Here is a 26652-nt window from a genome sequence, read left to right as displayed (position 1 = left end):
AACAGCGATGACACCAAAAGCACAAGCAACAGAAGAAAAAATTGGACTTCATCAAAATTAAACGTTTGTGCATCAAAGAACACTATCAAGAAAGTAAAATGACAATCCATAGAATGGGAGAAAATATTTGCAAATTGTATCTGACAAAGGTTGAATATCTAGGATATATAAAGAATTCCTAAAACTCAAACATTCTAATTAAAATGGACAAAGGACTTGAATAGATATTTCTTCAAAGAAGGTATGCAAAGGTCAATAAGCATATGAAATAACACTAATCATTAGGGAAATGCAAATCAAAGCCACAGTGAGAACACTTTACACCTACTAGGATGGCTATAACAAACAAAAAAATAACAAGCTTTGGCGATGATGCAGAGAAATTGGAATCCTTGTACATTACTGGTGGGAATGGAAAAATGCACAGTTACTGTGGAAAATAGTTTGGCAGTTCCTCAAAAACTAAACATAAAATTGCCATATGACCCAGCAACTACGTTCCTCAGTAGATTCCCAAAATTGAAAATGGGACTCACAGATCCTTGTATGCCAATGTTCATTACAGCATCATTCACAATAGCTGAAGGATGGAAACAACCCAACTGTCCAACAGATAAAATGTACATGCAATGGACTATTCAGCTATAAAAAGGAATAAAGTTCTGATAACGTGCTATAATATAGATGAACCTTGAAAACATGACAAGTGAAATAAACCAGGCAAAAAAGGACAAAGTTTCACTTACATGAAATACCTAGAATAGATAAATTCATATCCAAAGTAGATTGGAGGTTACCAGGGGCTGGAGAAGGAGGGAATGGGGAATAATTACTTAATGGTCAGGGTTTCTGTTTGGGGTGATAAGTCTAGAAATAGATAATGGTAATGGTTGCATAAGATTATGAGTATAATACTCCTAAATTGTATACTGAAAATGGCAAATTTGTTATTTAACCATAATTTGTTTAAATGTACATACCTTTCATTTGTGACTTTTAAATAACTTAGCTTCTACATTGGTCAAGGGATTTTTAAAACTGAAAAAGTAAAATTATTGGGACCAAAGTAAACATATCTGAGGTAAGTATAGGCAAGTGAAACTAAAAGGACAAATAGACTACTGTAGGGATAGAATAAGATCAAATTATATGCCAAACTACTATTTTGAATACACTACTTTATTAGTCAAATCTAGAAACAGAATTGGGAAAATGGCTAATAGACTATAATATATCAACATGAGGGAATAACTTGTAGCCATTAAAATCATAATTATGAAGCCCATATGGAAAAATGAAAACACATTAATACAACATTATATGATGTATCAGAATATAGAATAGCATATATAATATCTTTGCTAAAATACATTTTATGTGGGAGTCAAAAACAGTTCTAGGAATAAAATATTTCTAATGCTGTTACTTTAACTTTTTCAAAAAAGGAAAAGTGAAATATATTGGCGGGCTCAGTACTTTCTCTCTAGTAATTACCTATTGTGCAAAGTAATGCTGGTGTTTTGAACTAGATTCCCTTTATCCTGGAGGTGTATCAATTATATTCAATTTTAGTCTGAAGACTTTTGTCTAAATTGGGCTACAATTAATGACAGTAGAGTTAAATCAGTGGTTTAAAGGTGTTATATAAGTTAAACTCCAATTAAGTGTTGCTTGGGATCTCATGAAATATTCTCATTTAATGCCAAGACTTCAGGGTTCCTTTTATATAACTATAGGACTATAGAGTTAGGAAATTGGTAGTCCAAACTCATTTTACAAGTGAGGAAACATACACAGCCTGTATTCTGAAGAAAGCTGGATAGTAGCCCAGGTTGCCTGGGTCTTAATACTCTGCTCATATCTAGTGCTGCACGTGCATGACAATGTATTATGGCCAGAGGAGCTTGGTGCTGGAAGATTCATCTTCAAAATGTTGTTAGCTTATTGCTGTTAATACTAAATTAACCAAACCCATCATCCCTTCTCTCCTCCTTCAACTTTTAGGATATTTTACACTGTGAGAATTATTTCAGCTTCTCAGTAATTAGACTTTTCTGCATGCTAGAAGCTTAACACAGAAAAAGCTTTCTAAATAAATATAAATGCAACCTGATTCATATTTCATATCTTGTGAAAAATCTGTTAAAAGCCCATAAACTAAACAGGTTCATTTTTGACCTGAAAAACAAAAAAGGAAATCAATTGCAAAACCCTGTCTTTTATCACTTGAAACTGAATTAAAAGAGAACCCCTTCTGGTCCATCAGTCCCCTCCTGGCCTAATTCAGGCTGCTGAGCCACTGATGGGGTTGCTAAATAATCAATTGTCTGCTCTGCATTCAACCATTATGGAAAAAGAAAAACAAGCAAATCATTCTGAAAATAGGTTTTTTAGCATCATTCTCTCGATAGGGTCTGTGATTTATTGACCAAAACCAACTGTATTTCAAAATATCAATAATTACAAAGTGTTAGTAAACTCTCCAGGTAGGCAAATGGATGGGAGTTGGAGGTAATACCACCTGTCTTGGTCAGGCCAATAAGAGGTTTCAGTGCCTTTCTCTGTATCTTGACACCCAACTTGCTCTAAGCATAGTTCTGAAGGTCTAATAGAATCCCTCTGTACCAGAACAAAAGCCTGTTTGTTCAACAGCTTGCTGACAATCTTAGGTATTGAGACCTAACAGTAGAAAATATTACAGAGCCGGAAAGGATTATCAAAATGTGATTTAATTCTAGACAAATCCCACATAAGTCTTATGATTTCAAAAGACCTCCAGGGAAATCACTTCAGTTGTATCTTTTATTTCTTCCTCTTCAATTCTGGTAATGTTCATGATGTATAATGATAGCTTTAAAATATCATGGTGCTCTTTGAAATGTGAGAAGGTACCTTGTTACCTTGACCAGGTTGGAATGAAAACCATTCTTAAATTTAGATTTTAACTCAAAGATAAAAGATTATAAAGAATCAAGGCCAATGCACCTGGTTGAAGAAATCAGGATTGGCTCGTTAATGGTCAGTTTTGCCAGCATTTATCAAGTGCCTACTGTGCTAGTGATGAGTGAATCAAAGACAATAAGACATGACTCCTCCCTGCACCTGAGAGGTTAAAAACCCAGTATGCTCTATTGCACGGGTTGACAGCTCTGTGCAACACTACCATTGGTTCGTTGCAAACAAGGGTATGTGCAATGTACTTATCTGAAACTTTAGAAAGTGCATATGTGAGGCGATCCGTGAGAATAGACATTAAAAAGTCCATCCCAGGGCCTCCCTGGTGGCGCAAGTGGTTGAGAGTCCGCCTGCCGATGCAGGGGATACGGGTTCGTGCCCCGGTCTGGGAGGATCCCATATGCCGCGGAGCGGCTGGGCCCGTGAGCCATGGCCGCTGAGCCTGCGCGTCCGGAGCCTGCGCATCCGGAGCCTGTGCTCCGCAACGGGGGAGGCCACAACAGTGAGAGGCCCGCATACCGCAAAAAAAAAAAAAAATAAAAATAAAAGTCCATCCCAATTCTAAACTGATAGCTCAGACAGTGCTTCTTGGTGCACACCAATTCTTGGGCTTCCCTTTGGTTTCTCCTGAATCTGATTACCTGGGAGTGGGCCCTAAGAATATGCACTTTCCTGTGATTCTAACACACTTCTATTGTTTCCTTAGAGAAAAGTCATCCTTCACAGCAGTAGTTTCTCATCCACGGGTGAAACGATCTTCAGTGATGGGTCATTGTTTTTGTGTCTTTCGCATTGTTTCAGAAACTGGTCTGAGAGTGGTTGTGAGGGATGCTTAGAGGACTAGTTCACTGTTTATCTTTGAGTCTTTCACTCAATTTTCTCTAACACTTATAAACGGTTTAGCCAAACGTGAAGAAAACAAAACAGGCAGGTGAGCAATTGCTGGCTAAGACCATTCACTGAGGAAAGGGTGGCTGGTGGAGACTTCGTTCTGAAAGCCGTACCCGGAATCCCAAAGTTCTCCGCTCCCCCGAGGACATTCCCTAGTAACGCTGCTCCTGTAATGGCTTTCACTTTTATGATATACATAAACAGTCAAAAATGAAACCCTCGGTTTTTCCTGGTGGCGCAGTGGTTGAGAGTCGGCCTGCCAATGCAGGGGACATGGGTTCGTGACCCGGTCTGGGAAGATCCCACATGCCGGGGAGCAGCTGGGCCCGTGAGCCATGGCCGCTGAGCGTGTGCGTCCGGAGCCTGTGCTCCGCAACAGGAGAGGCCACAACAATGAGAGGCACACGTACCGAAAAAAAAAAAAAAAAAAAAAAAAACCGAAACCCTCATTAATGTAATGAAACTATTTCTTAATAAGGCTCTCTGATGCTGAGTTTAAAGCACGAAGTTATTGAAAAGACAAAACCATGAGTTAGCTTTGCTTGAAGTTAGAATGTGAAATTTTCATGGTATGTGTCTCTCATTCTTAGCTTCTATGACAAGCCTTGCCAAACCTGTTTCTATGGAAACAGACAGTAGATCTGTGAAAATACTAGAGAAGCTACAATCGAGATGTTCTTGTAAATTTTCATTTGCTGTCCTTTGCCAGGTGATGCCCCCAGATGCAAAATGGGCACAGGTGGACATTCTAAAGATGACTTGGCTATCAGGGAAAAATTACGAGGGCTTCTAGGAAACCCTGTTTCTCTTCCTCCCTTTATTTTCCTATCCTCTTCTTCTTTTTTCCCTCCTTTCTTTGTTCATTCATTCCTTTTATTTATTCAATCAACAAGCATAATTGAGTGCCTATATGTGGTTAAATCTAGACGTTTTCCCCATCTTATATGGGTCCGATAAATAGACACAATAACCAGTGTGCCAAAGACAAACAATAAATGAAGATCAGCTTTCTTCCAGACAGGCTTGAATATCTTTCATGGGATGAAACAAAAAGTTTAATAAGCAAAAGCCCTTACCCAATAGGTGGGTTAATTGCTGTATTAGAGGAAAAAAGAGAACCCCTGAGTAGACAGACTTTTGGTTTCTGTATCAACTGGGTGGTTTCCAAAGTCCCTATATCATATGTAAAAACTGGGTGGTTTCTTTGAATAAAACACACAGTGGGCATTAGCTTGGTCATGTTTTAACCATCTGAGTACAGCCTGTAAACAAGGTCACCCATATAAACCTTTACAATGGTTCATCTGGGAGTTAAAAAGGAATAGGAATATGAAAAAGAATCCATCCTATAGAATATAGAGAAATGTAACTAATTTTGGAAATGCTTTAAAAATCTAAGATAATGACAAGCATTGATAACTTATCATAAAGGTTCTCATGGGCATATTCTAATAGGAATTGAGCAAGAAGTTTCTATCCACCTCTACACCCCACCATGGCCAGCAGTCCTAACTCCTGAAATCAAGCTTTAATTAAAAAAATAAGAAATATGAGGCTAGATTAGAAACTAAATTTAGGAAGACATTTTAAAGTACCAGCATACTTCATACTTCTGGACTCTGTGGCCAAAACAAAGGCTGTTACCCCTCAGTAAGCAAGAGAGCAGAATACAGGGAAAGATCAGAAGGTGCCACCTTCTAGAATTAAAATCAAGAAGGATCATAATAAAATGGATGAAACTCTTCATCTGCAGAATTCTTCCTAGAAGCAACTCTGTAGAAGAAAGTTTTAAAAATGTTTCTGATTAAAAACATATCTTCCTGTTTATCCGAGACTCCAAGGTACCTCTCTTAGCCAGCACCTGTAACATGACTAATGCAAGGAATCTTAGAGCCATAACGTTTATATATAATTGACTATTTTGATGACTGAGATGAAATATTGAAAGAGTCTGAGAGCTAAGAAATCTTCAGCGTTCTTTCAGTGCTGTCCAGGGGAAAGATGTTCTGATTCTTGATGACCAGTCTTACTTATTTAAAGACAAATATCCCTAGAGTGGAAAAGGGCATCTAACTCATCAATTAGGGTTAGATGAATTTAGACATCCTTTAAAGGATATTTTGATATCTCAATCCTTTGTTTATCAAGCTATATCATGTCTTTTGCCTGCATTATTCTCTTTCTGGAGAGTTCTGTCTCATTCTCCATTTTCCCAACTTTTTCCCCTTTTTCCAAGCTCAACTCAAATGTCTGTTTCCATACAACCTTCTCTCATCCCCAATTCTGCTGAGTTCTTTTCATTTTTATTATAATGGCAAATTCTGGTTTCTGTTATAGATCTTCCTCCATTAGACTGTAAGCCCTTTGCTGTGTACTTATATTTTGATTCACGTTTTAAAACTTAAATGTATGCGTCAAACCCTTTGCTACATGCTTGTATATTTGTTCAGTTCTCACTGTATCCCTCACGTGCTTGTACTGCCTCTGGCCCATTATGGATCCTCCCTTCCTTCACGTTGCTATTTTGTACGGCCATCTGAAAGGACTGCCCTGCCAGAAAGGAGACTCCCAGGCCGGTGAATGGGTCCAGGAAAATGGGTATATATTACCTATGTATTAAATAAGTCAGCTTATTGGAATTTGACTCATGTAAGTCAACTTCCCAGAGTGTGATTATTCCTGGGCAAAGCAGGGGGAAATCTGAACTTGCAAAGTTGATGTCTGGACTGTAGAATGTGGAGACCCCACTGATATCCAGCTGCAATGGTGAGATTCTGCCTGGGAGACCCGTGAGGCCTCTAAGAGACACATTACCTGCCTTCTCATAATGAGTTTAAAAAAAAAAAAAAAGCAGCCAATGGAAAACTACCCTGAGATGCTATGTAGATTCTGACGTGAGAGAACTGGGCTTAGGAGTGGGACGATTGTCCTACAATTTCCAAATAGGTCTTAAAATCTCAAACTAAAACTCACCATCTGGTGGGGAAAAATTCCACATCTTTCTGACAGACCCTACTAATTAGGCATTTACAATAACCACAACATGATTGGTATTAAGTAGAAAAATAAAAGTAGTTATTTTATATAAATGTTAGGCTTTCATAGATTATGGGGAAAGCAATCTAAAAATAGCTTTTTGAAACCAAGTGCACAAGGAAATAAGTTTCTTAAAGATGCTTTCAGCTTCTGACTCTAGAAGTTAATTTTTGGATAGGCATTATCTATTATATAACTTGGGCTTAAGAGGAAGTATATATTTTGTTTTCTCTGGGAACTCATCTGGTGAGAGAATAAAGAGATGATTATAATATGTGAAAAGATAATACATGTAAAGGTTGTGGAAGACTCCAAGCAGGGCAAGTACCTAATCCTTGGGGAAAAGGGAGAAATCAAGAAGGCTTCCTGAGCCTGGCAGCTTCCACTCCTTCTTGGAACACAGTCACCATGCTCTGAGGGGCCCAAGGCTCCTTGGAGGAGAGGAGAACCGAGACACTCAGTGTCTGGCCCCAGCTCAGCTCCCAGCCGACAGCTGGCATCAACCAACAGCCATGTGAGTTCTCCATGGCAGATGTCCAGTTCAGAAAAGCCTCCAGATTGTTGACTAGAGGCCCAGCCAACAACACATGGAGCAGAAAAGCACACAGTGGAGCCCAAGTCAACCCACAGAGCTGGAAAGATAATAAAATGTTGGTTGTTTCCAAATAAAAAAAAACAAACAAGAAGGCTTCCTGGAGGAGGTGGTGCCAAAAGAATAGTAGAAATTAGCCAAGCAAGGAGATGAGAAGGCATTTGAAGCAGAAGATGCAAAACTTAAGGTGAAATGACGTGGGAATTAGGGGCAGTTTATTGTAACTGGAGAAGAAAATGTGAGGCAAAGTATGGTGGGAGATGAAATGGAAGGGTGGACAGGGACCATACTTCCAGGGCCTTGTGTCTCTCACTGAAGAATCTATAATCCATTGGCAGCAAAGTCATTCAAGGGTTTCCAACAAGAGAGTGATTTAGTTAAACCTTTATTTCATGTGGTGACTTTGGTGACAAGGTGGAGACTGATGGCAAAAACAAAACAAAAATGGAAAACCCAAAACCCTGTGGACAGGGAAATGTGTGCAGTGTCACAGGACAGATGATGGGGCTGAATGAAAGGAGAGAAGGCTGACGTATGCAACAACTAGCAAGTAATACCCAAAAAACCAAAGGACTAGTCAATTGCTTAGAAGTGGAGGTGAGGAAGGGGAGGAATTTAGGGTATCACGTGACTGAGCAGATATTAATGCTATATTCTAAGATAGGGATTTCAGCAGGAGGAATGGCAGACGCTGAGCACAGCTTTTGATCTGGTAAGACTGGGTTTCCTGTGGGCCTTCTGGCTAGAAGCACTCAGCACATAGTTGGATGCAGGAGTCTGAAGCCCTGGGGAGCACTGTGGGCTGGCATACAGATTTATTAGTTCGTCAGTGTTCTGCTAATAGCTGAATCCATGGAAATGGAAAGGACCCAGCAAAAGCAAGGAGGAGAAAAAATGAGACGGTAGAGAATGGATCTCTAGAGAACACTACCATATAAGGAATAAGAGAAAAAGGAGCTTAGAAAAGCAACAGATCAGAGAGGGAGGAGAAGATGAGGAAGGAGACAGTTTCAAAGAGGAGACGTCAATACACACAAATGCATAAAAGAATAGTAGATAAGGTATGATAGGTATAAATAAAATCTGGATCAAGATAGTATCCAAGCATGTGTCCATGTGTCTCTACTCCCTTCTAAAATTCCATTTAATGATTCGTAAAAGATAAAGCACATTGATGAGAATAAATTATAACAACCCATGAAAATGTCATCTCATTAGTATTTCACAAATGATGGAGCAATCTCTGGAAGACAGCAGATGGGACCTGGTTTAGAGAGAAGTAGAAGTTGAAGAAAGGGCCAAAACGAAAGAAAAAACTGCAGCAGAGGTCAGCAGGGTCTGGAGGACATAGCTTGATATGCAGGCCCAGAGTCGAAGGATAGACCAGTAGAAGGGGACTGAGGGGGCTTTGCTTGGCAAGACTGCCTCCTCTCCTGCTTATGCTCCACATTGAACGGTCACAGAAGTTCAAGGTCTGCACAGTACCTGTGGGTGCTGGTCTGGAGACCCAGGGAGCAATGAAGGGCAAGTTAACTTCTGTTCCCTATAGTGGGAGCCGTTTGACTTTCTCCCATTGAGGATGTATTCGTGTATTACCTGAGTACATTATTAAAATAGAAACAATCTTTTGGATGTAATTGGGAATCAGGAAGGTTTTGGTGACCTTGAAGAACAGTAAAAAGGAGGGAGGTCAAAGCTGGATGGTGCTTGGAGGTACAAACGAGAGGTGACAAAAGGGAGCAAATGAGTAGAATCTTCAGAGGGAATTAAAATAAATCAGAGGGAGGGGGATGGAGAGAAGTCAGAAAAGGTTCTTCCGGGAGGGATAGGAGGTAGAGACAAAGTACGGAAGAACCTGCGTCTTGGGATACCCATTTGGAAATTGAGAACTGAAAGTGGAATTGGCACGTGGGAGTAGAAACAGAAAACGAATTGCGCCTGACGGCCCCTTCTTAGGGCAAAAGGGAATAAGATTGTCTGCTTAGAGAATGGCACCTCGGGTTGCTAAGAAGACTTGAATAGGAAAAAGACTTGAAAAAATCCACTAAGGGCAAAGCAAAAGGACTGATAGCAATGGGAGTCGAGGCAAGGTTGGAAACCACAGATAGGTGGTGTCCGATTCACAGCATGTGACTTTCTCCAGGAGTGCTTGGTTACAGAACACAGCAACAGTAAAGTCTGGTTGGGCAGGGTTGGTGTCTTGTTAGGCCACTGAAAGAACAGGTACCAGGGCACAAAGAGTGCGGGTGATAACAAATGGATCAGGTGATCTGCTATGGCTCCTGACTTAGTGAAGATTCCCACCTGCGGGCCCAAAAGGGATGGATAGATTTGGAGCAAGTGTATGCCTCCATAGCTTGTGAGTTCCTGACACAGTCCAAGGGCAGGAGGGGGCGATATGTGGATGCTAGTCCTCTGCTTTAAGTGGCCAGAAGCAGTAGGAGTCCCAGTCCTGTGCTTCCTGCTCTAACTTCTTCTCCTTGGAAGAATGATGAGCCAAAAGCCAAGAAACTCAGTCTATGACGAAGGTCCAATTAACAAAGGATAAAGCGATTCTTTTTCATTGGGTCATTTCTTAATTTTGCCCACCAGTTTCCCGTGGCCGTGGAGAGTGTATGCTACTAAGTGCTGTTTTATTCAGCACATAGTCCCATGGCTATGGCTAGAGTCTGCCATGTAGAGAGAAGTCAGCTGTCACTCTGGAAGGCTCTGAGCTGCCCAGGCCAGTAAATCTCCTTTTACCCTTGGGATGGTGTCCTGAAGGACAACCGAGGACACATCCTCCAAGAACACAGTCTTTTTCGTGATGGTATGTGCTTAAGTATGAGAAGAGGTGGTCTGGTGGGGGAGATGTCCCTAAATTCCCTGCACCCGTGTACAGAAAGGGACAGGACCGCTGCACTCAGGGGCCAAGAGAAGGAGATGGGCTGAGTGGCGGCCCTGCAGAGGCTTTGTTGCAGGGCAGTGGCAGTGACAGCTGGCTCCTTGGCAGCTCTCTGGCGCTGAAGCACCCTAGGGAAGGCCAGCAGCCCCTCTCGCCATGGCTGTGAGCATCCCTGCTCCTGGACGCCAACCTGCTCACCTGCAGGCTGCGGCAGTGCCCAGAGCTCCTTCCTGGACCTCTGATGTGCTAATGCATTGTGGCAGGGACAAAAAAGATGGGGAAAAAGGGGAGGCGATTTTACTTCACCCAGGAGAGAAATTAGAAGATAGAGAAACTGAGGGAAGGGCGACTTAGACTAATTCTTCACAAGTTTCCTTTTGTATATTGGTAGATGCTCACTACAATGTGATCTCTAAGCAGTGGGAGAGAGAACAGGTAACCCAAGTCCTTTCCTGTCCTGGTTGCATGATGAGTATCTGAAATCCAGTTCCTAGGCTGACTCCTGGCAGTAAGGGACTCGGGCCTAAACCTGTAAGGTCCTAGAGGAAAGACTCCAAAGTGGGCTCCTCAGATATATTGGTTTCTGACAGTGGAGTTAAGGATGTCCCCCACTCTAAAGGGCAACAGAACCCCATCTGGTTTTGAGCCCATTTTATTCAGCTAATTTATTTTATGTTTTTCCAAGCCATTTTTTCCCCCAGAAGATATGGTATGATAGGGATACTCAACATACATATTACACTATTATTCCTTTTGGACCTAAACATGCATTCAAAAAATTTTAAACCTAAGTGCTAAAAATTTTAGGTTTTATTTGTTTATATACTTCCACTTTATTCCATATAGAATTTGAGGCTGCTTACAAACCACAAAAAATAAACAAGACCAAAAATAGTACACGGGAAAAAGGTCTAGAAAGTTGACTTAAAAAGTTAAACGCAGCTCGAATAAAATTTTCTTTTCTGGGACTAGATAGAAGCTCATTCCTAAAAAACTCAAAGAAGCAAATGAAAGTGGTCAGTAAAGGTCTGAAAGAAAGCTATGAAGGAATACTAGATTTAAGAGATAATAAAAGCCACACTATATATCCTCAATTAAATATACTGCAAGTGAATGAACCGACTGATTAATAGAACATAAAGTCCAGAAATAAACCCAAATACATACATGAGAACTGAGTATACTAAAGGTAACATATCAAATCAGTGGGGGAAATAAGTGATATAATAAGTAGCTGTGTAGAAATAATAAAATTGAACCACAGGTTAAATTCTGAATGGGTCAGAGACTTAAATGTATAAAACAAAACCATAAAAATAATGGAAGAAAATATGGAAGAATTCCTCTTATAACTTTGTAGTGGGAAAGGCAATTTTAGTAATGATTCGAAACTCAGAAGCCCTAAAGGAGAAAAGAACATTTATAGATAAAATTATATAAAAATAAAAGTCCATGTGGGGGAAAAGAAAACCATTATAAACAATGGCAAGTGACAACACGCTGGGAATACATAGATAAATTGTGAGAATACAGACAAAAAGTTAATTCTTCTATTTTATGTTAGGAAAAGTCCAAGAACCTTACAGAAAGGAGTTCAAATGATGATGTAAGCTCTTAACATTTATGAGACATGCTGTATTTATTCAATCATTAAAGCAACCTCACAATATACATACTGTTATCGTCATTTATTCATCAGGAACTGAAGGTGCAGAGAGGTTAAGTAACTTGCCCAAGGTTACACAGCTTATGGGGACAGAGCCAGATATTTGGCTCCAGGCTTTTGCTTATAACCACCAAATTCTACAGCAAAAACTGTAAGCAGCCAACCATAGGAAACATAATATAAATTTGCTCATAAACATGAAAAGATCCTCAGAATACTATATGATCAGATAAATACAATTTAAAACTATAGTGACATCATTTTCACTGTCCCTCAAACCTGCCTTATTCAACCGCACTGTCTAGGAAGGTAGGTTTTTTGATCTGCCTGAAGGCATGAGGTTGGACCCAGTGATCTAAGCATTTTGTTTAGGGTTCTATGTGTGGTGTCCCGGTTTGTGAAGGCAAAGGACAAAATTAATGGACACAGCTTGTCTCTTCTATTATAAAAGTAATAGTGCATAAAATACAAGGTCATGCTTAGCCTTGAGGAAAAACAAATCTTATTTACACTCATGATACTTCAAAATTACTCTATGAGCTGCAAATATATTTCTGCAATGAAATGAGCACAAAAAAATTAAATTGGTGTCTTTGCTTGCTTGTCAGGATATGACAATGTGAAAATAATCATTTTCACATTTTCTATCTAATATGTACTTTAACCTGCTAAAGATGGTCAAGGAATAAGTAGCATCTACTTTCTCTTCTCACATGGCATTAGCAAGGCAATCATGAGGAAAAGGTTTGCTCATTTTATATATTGTAGTTGAAGTCACGGTTTCCCCTGATCAAGGGAACTGGGTTTATGAAGGCAAAATGAAATCCAGAGAACCTCAGGATCATTCTTAATCTAATGCTTCAATCTTTACTCATTACTTCTTTACTCAGAGAAGCTCACAAGTAGAAAACTCAATTGATTTGTAATTATGTTCATTTTCCTCAGAGTTAGATAGAAGCCTTGGCAAAAATAAAACGACCAAGCCGGTTGCAGTAAGGAGGGGAAAGAAGAGGCTAATTTCAGAAATACTCAGTGCAAGAGAACTTGAGTAATCTATGATGTGGTCACCAAGGTTGCCGTCTGTTAGATCCTCGCAAACTTTGAGGGTCAGCCACCTCCTCCATAGAGCCCTCCCTCCCATGATGCAGGTGTAACTGTTTCATTCTTGATCATCTAAAGCACTTTCATCATCATACTTGTGGCAAAACTATACAGAAATATAAAAGGGAAAATATAACAATCCTATCATTCTGATTTTACCTTTTTCTATGTTGTATACATTTCTTTTAAAATTTTTATTGGAGTGTAGTTGATTTACAAGTTGTGTTAGTTTCAGGTGTATGGTAGGTCCTTATTAGTTATCTATTTTATATGTAGTAGTGTGTATATGTCAATCCCAATTTATCCCTCCCCATCCCTTACCCCCTGGTAACCATAAGTTTATTTTCTACATTGTAACACTGTTTCTGTTTTGTAGATAAGTTCGCTGGTACCCTTTTTTAGATTCCACATGTAAGCGGTATCATATGGTATTTGTCTTTCTCTGTCTGACTTACTTCACTCAGTATGACAATCTCTAGGTCCATCCATGTTGTTGTAAATGGCATTACTTCGTTTTTTCTTATGGCTAATTTTACCTTCTTGACAAGTGTGAAATCTTTCAGTAGTTTCTCAGTGCTAGTATGTAAATGTCTCCATATATTATTACTATTATCTTACCCTAATGGGCCCAGACCATGCATACCACACTGTTTTTGCACTTAACATTCCTCTGGTTGAATATCAAATAACCCCAACTCGATATTTTTAAGAGCTGCAAAATATTCCATAATTTAGACAAAAATAATACATTCAGCCATGACCTAGCCTTTCCACTTTTCTGCTATTTCCCCAAATTCCCATAGATTCTTACGTGTACTTTTGTTTTTCTGTAGAACAGATTCTCTCAAGTGGGGTTGGTAGGTCAAATTTTAATATTGAATAACTCTTGCTAGATTGTCCAAGAACAAACAATTCAAATTCACACAAACAGAATCTGAGTACATAGGGCACCATATCCAAAGCTGCAGTGGGTATTTTCACTTATTTTAACGTTGCCAATCAGATGGGTGATAGTACTGCATTATTGTTTTAAATTACATTTCCATGACTGTAAAAAGGCTGAGCGTTTTTCATGAACTTTGTCCATTTTAACTTTCTGTGAATTGCCTGTTCATACAGTTTGCTTATTTCCCTGTTGGGTTGCTTGTCTTTTCATTTTTTATCAAAATGTGGGTGCTCTTTGTATGTTAAGGATAGCAACCCTTGGTCTGTTATTCACAGACATTGAAATTCTTCTTTCAACTTTGTTTATATTGATTTTAGCCACATAAAATGTACTATTTCTAGTGTAGTCAGCTATGTCTATATCGATCTTTATGGTTTCTGCATTTTTTGACTTGCTTAAAAAAGATCTATTGTGCCACTAGGTTATTTTAAAATTATAGAAAAACCTATGAATTGGGACTCAGGGTGAATGAGGAAATAAAACAATTTAGTGGGGTTATTTATTTTATATATAATAATAGAAATATCAGTGTAATGATTATTTGGGATGGGACTATAATCATGAAAGGAATGAAAAAGCCAAGTAGAAATTCAAATTAAGTGGCATGGGGCGAGGGAAATGAAGAAAACATTGTGTAAGTCAGCAAACATATAAAATGGGGAAGAAAATGAACTATTACAAAGAAAGATACATGATGAATGTAAAATGGGAGGAATAAAACCAATTATGTCAGTTGTCACAGTAAATGGAGACAGGCTGACTTTCATTATCAAAAGGCAGAGACTGTCAGATTTTATTTTAAAAAATCCATCTGTAAGTTACTTGTGAAAATATATTTATTAAACAAAAGAACAAAGATTAAAAATGAAGAGGTGAGAAAAGATAGACTAGAAAAATTCAAACGAGGAGGAGGAGGTATGGAATACTAGTGTCAAATAAAGCAAAATTCAAGGCCCCAAACTGTGTCTCAGCGGGGATTGGGAGATCAGAAATTGCAGTTAGGGCTGTCTAAGCAGTCAGGATTTCAGGGGTTAGGATTCTAGAGTGATGGGAAGAGGAAAAAAGTAAGGTAATAGTATGACCCTCCTTTCCCTTTAAGGCGTTTACCAACTTTCTAGAAGAACAGATGGAGAGGTTGAGTAAAGACATATACACACTACTCTATAGAAGGGAAGTCCACTCAATTCTCTGTAATGACCTATATGGGTAAAGAATCTAAGAAAGAGTGGATATGGATAACTGATTGACTTTTTAATTAATTTATTTTTGCCTGTGTTGGGTCTTTGTTGTGTGCGGGCTTTCTCTAGTTGTGGCGATCGGGGGCTACTCTTCATTGTGGTGCGCGGGCTTCTCATTGTGGTGGCTTCTCTCATTGCAAAGCACGGGCTCTAGGTGCGTGGGCTTCAGTAATTGTGGCACACGGGCTCAGTAGTTGTGGCTTGTGGGCTCTAGAGCGCAGGCTCAGTAGTTGTGGCACATGGGCTTATTTGCTCCGCGGCATGTGGGATCTTCCTGGACCAGGGCTCGAATCTGTGTCCCCTGCATTGGCAGGAGGATTCTTAACCACTGTGCCACCAGGGAAGCCCCTGATTCACTTTGCTGTACAGCAGAAACTAACATGACATTGTAAATCAACTATACTCCCAATTTAAAAATTTTTTAAAAGTTAGCAGCAGCCTTATAGTGCTGAGGAGACAAAAACTGGAGTTGAGGGCTCTTCAAAATGGAGAACACCTTGGTCCTCCCCCTGAGCTCATGCAGGAATATATCCCAGGTGTAAGGGCAAACTGAAAACAGACCAGTGGTTACAAAAACTCAGCCTAAACCTAGCTTAATCCCTGATTGGATTTAGGGGACCTATTCTAACTGCCTGCTAAAGTTAAAGGACCCCTGTCTGAAGAATGAGAACATCAGTGGAGTATCCACATTTTTTTTTCCCATTTTCAGTGTTTAATAAAATTACCAGGCTTACCAGCTGACAGAACCAAGCAGAAAAAGACCCCAGAAAATAGAAATTCCCAGGTTACTCAGATACCCAGATACCTGTGATTAGTATTTAAGAAAATAGATGAAAACGTGGAAAGTTATTCCAGAGAACCAGAATCTATAAAAAGAATCAAGTGGTAATTCTAAAACTAAACATGCAGTACCAAATTAAAAATAAAGTATATAGGTTTAAACAGCAAATTAGAAATAGCTGGTGAGAGGATTAATAACCCAGGAGAAGAAAAGTCAGTAAAATTATCCAGACTAAAGTAAGAATTGAAAAAAGGTGAAAAATGTAGGAAAGCATTTAAGAGTCATAAACATGGGTAAAAGTTCTACCAGACAAGAAATTGGAGTCTAAGAAGTGGGTGGGGGAAGGGAGAATGGGGCAGACGCAATATTTGAAAAGATGATGGTCAAGAGTTCTCCCCAACTGACAAAAGGCATTGAGCTACAAACTTAAGAATCAGTACAAACACCATGTAGGTTAAGACCAGAACTGACCCACATCTAGGCATATCATAGTAAAATTGCTAAAACACAAAGAAAAAATCCCAAAGCAGCAGAGGGTGGTAAGAGATGGTAGTTTCTCAGGCAGCAGTCCCCAAACTTTTTGGCACCAGGGACCAGTTTCGTGGAAGACAATTTTTCCACGGACAGGGGGAAGCGGGGTGATGGTTCAGGTGGTAAAGAGAGCGATGGGGAGCGGCAGATGAAGTTTTGTTTGCTCGCTGCCCGCTGCTCACCTCCTGCTGTGTGGCTCAGTTCCTCACAGGCTGCAGACTGGTACTGGTCTATGGCCTGGGTGTTGGGGACCCCCCCTGTTCTAAGGAACAACAATAAGTCTGACAGCAGAGTTCTCACAAAGAAGCAATATAAGCTAGAACTTTAGAATGTTACCCATAAATTGCTGAAAAAAGATAACTGCCAAATTTGAATTCTATACTGAACAAAAATATGCTTAAAATGAAGGCAAAATAAAAATGTTATAAAAAGTTTTTTGTTATAAAAATAACAAAATTGAGTTAAATATTCTAAGGTTTTTGCGTCATTTAAGAAGAGATAAGGGGCTTCCCTGGTGGCACAGTGGTTATGAATCCCCCTGCCAATTCAAGGGACACGGGTTCGAGCACTGGTCCAGAAAGATCCCACATGCCGCGGAGCAACTAAGCCCATGTGCCGCAACTACTGAGCCTGAGCTCTAGAGCCCGCGTGCCACAACTACTGAAGCCCGCACACCTAGAGCCCATGGTCCACAACAAGAGAAGCCACCACAATGAGAAGCCCGTGCACCTCAATGAAGAGTAACCCCCACTTGCTGCAACTAAAGAAAGCCTGTGTGCAGCAATGAGGACCCAACACAGCCATAAATAAATAAACTAACAAACAAACGTGATACAAGTAATCTGTATTAGCCTCCTTTAGGTCAAAAATGAATGCTGTAATCACTAAAAGGATTTAAAAGAATGGGATAACTTAACAAGCTTGTAAAGGGGAATAATGAATTAACAATTCTTGATTAGTCCAAAAGAAGGCAAGAATGGAGAGAATCTGGAATATAGAATAAATGGGAAATAAAAGGAAAATTGTAAGAGGGTAAATTTAAGCCCAATATATCTGGGTTACATTAAATGTAAATGAACTAAATAGTCCAATTAAAAGACAGATTGGGGACTTCCCTGGTGGCACAGTGGTTAAGAATCTGCCTGCCACTGCAGGGGACACGGGTTTGAGCCCTGGTCCGGGAAGATGCCACATGCCATGGAGCAACTAAGCCCATGCTCCACAACTACTGAGCCTGGGCTCTAGAGCCTGTGAGCCATAACTACTGAAGCTCTCGTGCCTAGAGTCCATGCTCTGCACAAGAAAAGCCACTGTAATGAGAAGCCCACGCAGCACAATGAAGAGCAGCCCCTGCTTGCCACAACTAGAAAAAGCCCGCACACAGCAGTGAAGACCTAACAGAGCCAAAAATAAATTTATTTTAAAAAATGGCAATCTTCAAAAAAAAAAAGTTTAACCAAAAAAGACAGATTGACTAGATAAAAACAAAACAGCTTTATATGCTTCTTACAAACAATGTACTTAATATTAAGTCAGAAAGGAGTTTGACAGTATATAGGATGGAATAGGATATACCCAGAAAATGACAACGTAAAAATACTGGCATGGCTATACTAATATCAGATGAAGCAGAGTTTAAAACACATAGCATTACATTTAATAATGATAAACGAATCAATACAAAAGATAACTTAAACTTTGTTTTGGGTCATTAGCTGCATACAATGTAGAAAATGTAAATGAAAAATTTTGAAGAGGTTTGTGATATAATTAAAGATACCATTTGAAAAGGCACCAGGATGAGAAAGATTTGAACTAAATTCTGTATAACCTTTAAAGTACATTCCTACTAAATATTTCAAGACCTTAGGGGAAAATCAGAACCCTCTCAAATTTAATAAGGCTACAGAAAGAAACCTTATAAGAATAATAAACCAACTAACAAAGTCATAGAAGTCCAATTTCATTCATGAATCCATTCCAGGCATGCAAGGGCAGTTTAATATTAAAATCTACAAAGAAAATGAAATACGTCAAGAAATTGAAGGGGAAAAACTGATATCAATAGATACTGAAAAGGCTCTAATAATTGGTAGAAGAAAACATGTTAGACCATATACAAAAATTCTAGCCTGAGGATTTAAATGTACAACAACAAAAAAACAACAATGGAAGTAGAAACACTAGAAAAACAATTCGGAAGGATATTTATGCTAAGCCCCTTCACTAGAACAGACATTATTATTTTACCTTTACCAACTCCTCATACACACATCTCACAGACTTGTGGTATAGAGCCTACGTAACTTCAGCGTTTCTTATGTTTTCTTACCTGCCTTCCCCGACCACGTGGTCAGAGATCTCTGAATGCATACCTTAGTATATTCAGTGCCAAGCACATAGTAGTTATGCAGTAAAAGTTTGGCCAAATGGATCATGACCCCTGACCATCACCCCACAACTATTCATTCCAGCCTGCCTGCCTCCTGGGGTGATGGCTGGAAGGAGAGGAAGCAGACTGTCTTACTGGGCAGTGGTAAGGGTGTAGGCTTTCAAATAGGATTGACCCAGGGTGATTTCTGGTTATGAGCTCTGTCATCCTGTGCAACTTATTTCTCTGCAGCTTATTTTCCATAAGGTGCTTGGAACATGACTGTGTTTCTGGTCGTTGCTCAGAAACAGCCCTTACTACTAGTGCTATTATTAAGCTTGACTAAGGCAGGGAAAGGGGTGGCATGCGGCTGACGGTAAAAGATTGGGTGACTCTCCCAGCATCTGTCTCACTAATGGGACAGTGTCCAGGGGTAAAGCTAAGTAAATTTGACAATAGCTTGGCTCGCTTCATTCACGTTATTCTTGCCCCTCTAATTGCATTTCCCTCCACAGCTGTCTATCTCAGTCCTCAACCCTGGCTGCACCTCAGTCACCAGGCCCTGCCATAGACCAATGAAATCAGAAACTCTCCCCAGGGCTTTTATGTGCAGCTGGGATTGAGAACCACTAGTCTTTCATTCTCTTGATCCTAGTAGGATGAGTCCAAGATTGCACAGGCCCAGAAACTACAAGCATATTTTGAGAGCGACATCTGTATCCCAGGAAGGAACTTATTAAGTTCAGCAGTGCAAGCAGGGTTTGGAGTCCTTGATGTCAAGCCTGCTACCAAATCCCATAGCTTCTCATGTTAGTAGATACTGTCACCCTTGTGGCCGTAAGCAGGCACATCGTTCCCACTTGGCAACTTTAAAACAAATCCCAGAGAATTTTGGGTTATGAACCAAGCCTGCTTAGGGGACAGGTGCAATTGACTTAGCTGCCTGGGAGCTGTTCCTTTAGCTTCCACTACCTGGGCTTTCCTGGCTGTTAGGTGTGTGAGAGAAGATCAATACTGGCAACAGGTGAAGATGTGTAATCAACCTAAGTGAAGTGGGTTGAAATCCTCTGGCATGTTTTATCATAAGTGGAGGAGGAAGGTTACAGAAGGGCTGGGTGCCCTGTGAGCAGGTCCTGCCACCATCCTCTGTCCTTACTTTCTTTCTCCCTCTGAGTTATGGCACCTGGTACCTTCTCTATCCCCCAGAAGTTGTGTATTCTCCAGTATGGGAGCCCTGTATTCTATTTTTTTTTTTTTTTTTGCGGTACGCGGGCCTCTCACTGTTGTGGCCTCTCCCGTTGTGGAGCACAGGGTCCGGACGCACAGGCTCAGTGGCCATGGCTCATGGGCCCAGCTGCTCCGTGGCATGTGGGATCTTCCCGGACCGGGACACGGATCCGTGTCCCCTGCATCGGCAGGCAGACTCTCAGCCACTGCGCCACCAGGGAAGTCCGCTCTGTATTCTTTTTTTTTTTTTTTTTTTGGTATGCGGGCCTCTCACTGCTGTGGCCTCTCCCGTTGCGGAGCACAGGCTCAGCGGCCATGGCTCACGGGCCCAGCTGCTCCGCGGCATGTGGGATCTTCCCAGACTGGGGCACGAACCCATGTCCCCTGCATCGGCAGGCGGACTCTCAACCACTGCGCCACCAGGGAAGCCCCGCTCTGTATTCTTATACTGATCACAAGTCCAGTGATTATAAACATTGAGGTCTCTGGGAAACTCAAGATTTAGGAATTTAGAAACTTGAATTGAGTGAATTTGGAAGTGTGAGATGGGGAAAGTTTTTGGAGGTGGCCATGGCCCAGTTATTCTCACGTTTGGCTCTGTTGGTGTATATGTTTTTACCTGTGCAAAAAAATAAACATTTATGGTGTCAGCCAGTGACATTACAGATTTTTCTTTCCTAAAGCAAATCTAACAATTACTATAACATGTCTTGCAGCAAGCAAAACAGTACATTCAGGATGTCAGGGTTCAGTGCAACAAAACAGGACAAGTCTACTTAGAAGGCATGAACTGTCATTGCAAATGAGATTCCAAAATACCGTTCCTACTTACCTACTGATATAGTCCAAACAGCAATTATTTTCAGAAATGCCTTAGTTCTGGAGTTGAATCGGCTGTGATGGATGGGGTTCTGGATGGCAACATAGCGGTCCAGGGAGATGGCACAGAGGTGCATGATGGAGGCCGTGGAGAAGAGCACATCCAGGTAAATCCAGACGGCACAGAGCTTGCTAGGCAGAGGCCACCGGTACCCTGGGATGCAGAAGGTTAGCATCGGTTAGCGACCTTGACCTTCTCTGGTGTGTGGAATTTACCCTGCTTGAACAGTTTCCATCCTGGGATAAAGGCACAGGTAACAGCAAAGGGCAACACAAGATATTAATATTTTCAGTATTTCCAAAAAGCCTGATGGCAGCTGTACTTAACTATAGTAAGATTGCACTGGCTGAATACAAGGTTTGAAAACTTCTTGTGGCTGGAATCATGCTGGTGTGTTGTAAACTCAGGGTGTGTCTCCCTGGGGTTTCTCTCGTTCTGTCTCCTCTACCTAACAAAATCTACCTCCTTTTTGTTTTTGATGACTTAGGTCAGGAGCTATGAGATAGGATGGGTTCCTCTACTGAAGCACCTCTTGCAGTGTACTGTCATGATTTATTCACATATCTTTCACAGATTGTAGGTTCCCTGAGGTTAGGCCATCTCTCAGCCATTATTACAACTGCTCAGTCTTGCACAGTGATGGCATTTAGTGGTCTCTCAAAAATGCTACTGGTGTGAATGAAGAAATGATTAAAAAGCCAGATCGGGAATTTCTTTGTGAAAACGAAAAATAATTACCTAATAATACTCTGGTGGTTAAACTCAAACTTGGGGGGTGTGGGGTGAAAATGAAGACAGTGGTAAAGAAAAGCATGGTATTCTTGTCCTGAGAACTGTTTCAGGGCAGTGGTGCTCAAACTTTAACAAGCCTCAGAATCTCCGAGGTGGTTTCTTAAAATGGGACTGCTGGACCCCATGTCCAGGGGTTCTGATTCTGAAAGTGTGCAGTGACGCAGGGGGATTTGCATTTCTAACAATTTTCTATCTGGTACTGATGCTGCTGGTGCAGGGACCACACTTGGGTAACTGCTGCCTAGGGCAGTGGTTCTCACCCAGGGCTGCACATTAGAATCAGCTGGACAGCTTTTCTGTAGGTCCTGATGCCCAGCAGGGTGGGTGGAGGGCGCCCCAAACATTAAAGTGAGTTAAAGCTACCCAGAGGATTCCCCCATGAGACGCGCTGCAGGAAGTCACCTGCTGCGCTAGGAAGGCAGGGTATGCCTTATGGGCACACAGTCTCCTGTTTCTGTTTGTTTTAGAGGGAGATCAAACGGTTATATAAACCTTAGTTTTGATGACAATATAAGCAATGGTGTTAAATCTGTACACATGTGAGAAGGAAAATTATGAAGACCACCTTTCTTTCACGGCATTCTGGACCCACAGAGCTGAACGAACTCTCTAGTCACAAACATACTCTCTACCAAATGCCACCACCGATGTTTAGAAAAGTAAAGGGTGCAGGATACAAGTCGGACATGGTGCCTTTCACGCCATTTGCAGAGAGCTTGAGCTAAAAGGAGAGAACTTTTCTTAGCAGTGCCTGGGGGGAAGTTATGCTTTGCCTGGTCGGAACTGATGTTGACCCTGGGAGGAGTTTTCTCTGCAAGGAGGCAGCCGCGGGCCGTAGTTTGGGTTTCCGTGGTGGGGATAAGGAGGGGGCATTTCCTCACCCACCCAGCGGTGTCCGGAGGACCAGTTCAGGGACAGGACCAGTTCAGGGACAGTTCAGATGCCTGCCCAGGCATCTCTGGGCAGGAACCAGCTGTGCGCGGAGTGGTGGCCGCCAGAGGGCGCCATTGCATCCCGAGCCGGAGGCTCCGGGCAGATCTCGGCTTCCTAACCCGGCTGGCTATTGCTTGTCCCCACGGGCCGCTCGGGGGTCCACCTGCCGCTCGGAGGTCCCCCCGCCCTCCCCCCACCGGGCTTTTGGTTCCCGGACAGGCCCTCTGAGAGTCATCTCCCACTCCTGGAGTTTGCCTTCAACGCAGCGGGGCTTTAGGAAGCGGGAACCTCTCCAGGATGTCCGGAAATGACCGGCGAATTTAATCAAATCATCCTGGTGTGACATTGTGAGTGGTTAAGCGGAGGCTGGCCTTGCAAAGAGCACTATCAACCCTGTGCAAACCGGCGCCCCTGCGCTCCGTTGCTCACCTCCTTCCTCCTCCATATTCCTTGGGGCTGGGTTGATTTTTTTTTTTTTTTTTTAAAACCCTTAAGGCTTGGCCAGAACATCCCTTCTAAAAGACAGCGCTCATAACTTGTTTCTAGCTCTGGGTGACTGCCGGTGTGCCTGTATCAGCAGTCTGAAGATTCTCTGCCCCCTTTTAAAGAGAGAAATCTAGCTGTATTACTCATAATTTGTAAAGAATATCACATTCTGCTTCCCACTGAAGCTATCCCAGTGTTTGCCTACTTGCTGAGAGGTCTGACTCTTTCAAACTCTATTGAGAAGAAAGCAAGATTAATCTCTTCCCATGTGTTTCCCACCCTCCTCCAAACCAGACGAGAGGAGTTTATGCCTATGCATTTTTAAAGAGTCGAGGTTATAATTCAAAGGCACACTTCCAAATTAGCTTCTCCAGGCAGGGAACAATTTAAAACTGGTGTAATTCATTTATTCTAATGGAGACTCCATATTTTCACAGTAAACCCACTGCACCACTAATATTCTCTCTGCAAATGTTCCAAGGTAACTGGGAAAGTTTTACTCCTTCATTAGAAGTGCTGAAAACAGTGTGACAAAGATAAAACTGTCCTGTCTTGAGGGCTGGTTTGAGAATTTGGTTGAGAATATAAAGGAGCGAAAACCAAGTGGATTCAGAACGACAGATGTCATTGCTTCATGACTGTATTGGAACCTTTATAATTCTACATAAAAGGTACATGTTTTTTAGCACAACACCTTATCTCTGCATAAAATATACATGTTTCAAAGCACAAAATTCTCCAGTGATCACACATAACAGGTTGTCTGATTTCTTAAAATGTGAGGTCTCATTTTAAAAGTAAAAGTTAAGTAGTATAACATGGTAAACCCTCCTGTATAAACAAAGCCTTGCGCTTAGTTTGTCCCATGAGCCCTGACTCATCTGCTAATGACATGCACATGCTTTGTTACCAGTGTGGGTACAGCTGGGAAACCAACGCCACTCACCATAAAGGATGGTTAATGTGGACACGGGCATGACAAGGAAACCCAGCAGCATATCAGCTATGGCAAGTGACATCAGGAAATAGTTGGTGGCATTCTGCAGCTTTTTCTCTAGGGACACTGCCATGATGACGAGTATGTTTCCAGCAATGGTTAGAATAATCACTACAGTTGTCAACAAAGCAGACCAGTTCTTTTCCTGGAGATGAAGTAAGGAGAAGCAGGATGGTGACAGGCAGCCCTCACAGGAAAGGTTGGTTCGATTTTCTGAGTCCACTGTCCAGTTAAACGCATCCGAAGTGTTAGCGTCTCCGGAGTTAAAGTCATTGTTGTAGAGCCTTGTGTCATCGTTTAATTGCGTTAAGGAGTTTGTAGTTGAGCTCAGAGAAGTGTTTTCTTCACAGAGAATATCCATGTCTAAGCTGGAACTTGTAGCAGATGAAGTGCTGAAAAACTGAGTTACAGGTTCTGCTCACCATTCAGCTTTATGTCCCCATACTCTGTCACACTGAGGCTGGCGTACGTGCTGGGCTCCTTTAGTTGGCTTTTTTTCTCCCATTATTACAATAGTAGTTAAAGAACTGCGGTGGCTTCCTTATACTTCCTTCCTTCACAATTTCAGTAGAATCCTTTGTCTGATTTGATTTTTTTCTCCAAGGGCAAAAAAGCAGAATGAACTTTTAACATGGAGGTTGCTGAGTTGTTAGCAGTCAGGGAGAAAAATGTGATCCTGGCCAAAAAAGAAAAGTTTTGTAACTACCGGGAATCTCTCTTAGCTCTGTCGCATTCGGTTGGTTATGCTGATAATACTAGTTGAGCCACAGCAGCATTAAAACAGCAAGCAATCCAGAACAGCGGGGCTGTAGGCACTCTACACTGACAGTCAATTAAAAAGACATCCAGGGTTAATTCCATAGTAATTGGATGTACTTTGGGTTCTAGTTCTCTGCCAGTCTTAGGCTGAATCGCCACGGCTGCCGGCAGCAATGTCAGCTTGTATCATGTGGCTTAGTTAATCAAAGAAAGAAAAAGTCTTCAGCAAAGATCAGCAGACAACTTTCCACTCTAGCAATTCTCACTGAAACGATTACATTTCGGCCAAGCAGCCTTTCAAGCCAGAAAGAAAATTATACAGCAATAAAATACAGCAGCCTGAGAGCACTACAACTTACATAGGTCTTCAGGGTCCGCACGGTAGACACACTTGGCTGTTCTGTGACTCGCTGCATCTCTCATGGTGATTAAGCCGGCAGAAAGCCCCTTTCCCCTGAGCGTCGTCCACCAGCATCATAGTAATTCGATTTCTGTTTTGCTGACTCCAAAAACTGCCTGGGAGAGTCGAGCCCGTTCCAGCGCTGCAAGGTCCGCGGCGGCTCCCTCTGCCCCCGCCTGGCTGGGTCCCTCCCTCCCTCCCTCCCGCGGGGCTTGCCTGGGCCGGGCGCGCGGTGAGACATCGTCCCCAGCCCCTCTCAAAGTCGCCCAGAAGACATCGCAGGGCACAAAGTAGGCAGAGGCGCCTGCACACGGGCACTCGTGGTTTCCCCGGGGATGGACTTGCTGCCTGGCCGCCTCGTTCACTCCGGCAGCCCTCCCTCTCTCTGTGTGTCATAAACTGCAAGGTAGCAACAGCCAGGGAGGGCGGACCAGACGGGCTTTATTTATTTATTTTTTTCTTCCCTCTTTTTGCTACATATTAACAGTGGGAAGTTTTCCATTGTTTTTAATAAAGAGAGAAACGGGAGAAATCGCCCTTTGTACAGATTCCTAAGGGAGGTAAGCCCCACTGTGACGTTTTTTAGGGTGAAGTGTGAAGAGAGAATGTAAATAAAGCCAGAGAATGGTATATCCTAGGAGCATCGGTGCTTCCACGCAGAGCCCACGGAGCTTGTGCCTGAAGTGGAATTACTGACATCGGTGACTTGGGCTCAGAGTGGCTGAGCAGATTTTTGGTGATAACGCTGATAAACTATCAGTACTGCTTATTATTTTAAATACATACATCATTCAACTAGCTTATTTTCTTCGGCAGAAATATACCCCCTAGAAGTAATTCAATACCTCACATGTGGAAGAGAATAAGTTGGTTTCTCCAGAGATAACACTAAGGGTAACCAGCTTTACTTCTAAGAAAGCTCCTTCTCAGATTTTTAAAGAAGGTAGATATGTCAGGGGCTGTGTGTGTGTGTGTGTATCCTTATTTTTACAGGTGGGAAAATGGATTCTTTCCTGAATAGTTGATGGTTTCTGGGTTTCTGTCTTCTTATTCTTTACATTTCTCCTAGACAAGTTAACCTCCTCCCATGCCTTCAACATATTTTTGGCCAAATCTGAACCTTCACCGTGGATTATTTTCCTCAGCTCCCAACCTAAATATCTAGCTGCCCAGCAGGCCCTTCTAT

The 26652-nt window shown here is 41.6% G+C and overlaps 1 protein-coding gene across 2 annotated transcripts in view; it reads right to left on the bottom strand.

Moving 5' to 3' along the window:
• Positions 1–25629, bottom strand: part of HTR2A (5-hydroxytryptamine receptor 2A) — a 60383-nt gene extending 34754 nt beyond the window's left edge. Inside the window, exons 1-3 of one of the 2 annotated variants that reach the window (XM_060079941.1) lie at positions 25426–25629; positions 24257–24983; positions 21052–21252 (exon numbers count right to left, since the gene is read on the bottom strand). In XM_060079941.1, coding sequence (XP_059935924.1) covers positions 21052–21252; positions 24257–24668 — 613 coding nt within the window. In that variant the 5' untranslated portion in view covers positions 24669–24983; positions 25426–25629. The remainder of the gene's footprint in view (positions 1–21051; positions 21253–24256; positions 24984–25425) is intronic. The other variant, XM_060079942.1, reaches the window with a different exon arrangement.
• Between the last annotated feature and the right edge of the window lie 1023 nt (positions 25630–26652).

The sequence above is a fragment of the Mesoplodon densirostris genome, chromosome 17, assembly GCF_025265405.1.
Source record: "Mesoplodon densirostris isolate mMesDen1 chromosome 17, mMesDen1 primary haplotype, whole genome shotgun sequence".
NCBI classification, from domain to species: Eukaryota; Metazoa; Chordata; class Mammalia; order Artiodactyla; family Ziphiidae; genus Mesoplodon; species Mesoplodon densirostris.
The sequence above is the reverse complement of the archived record's forward strand: the minus strand, read 5'-3'. Positions and strand labels throughout refer to the sequence as shown.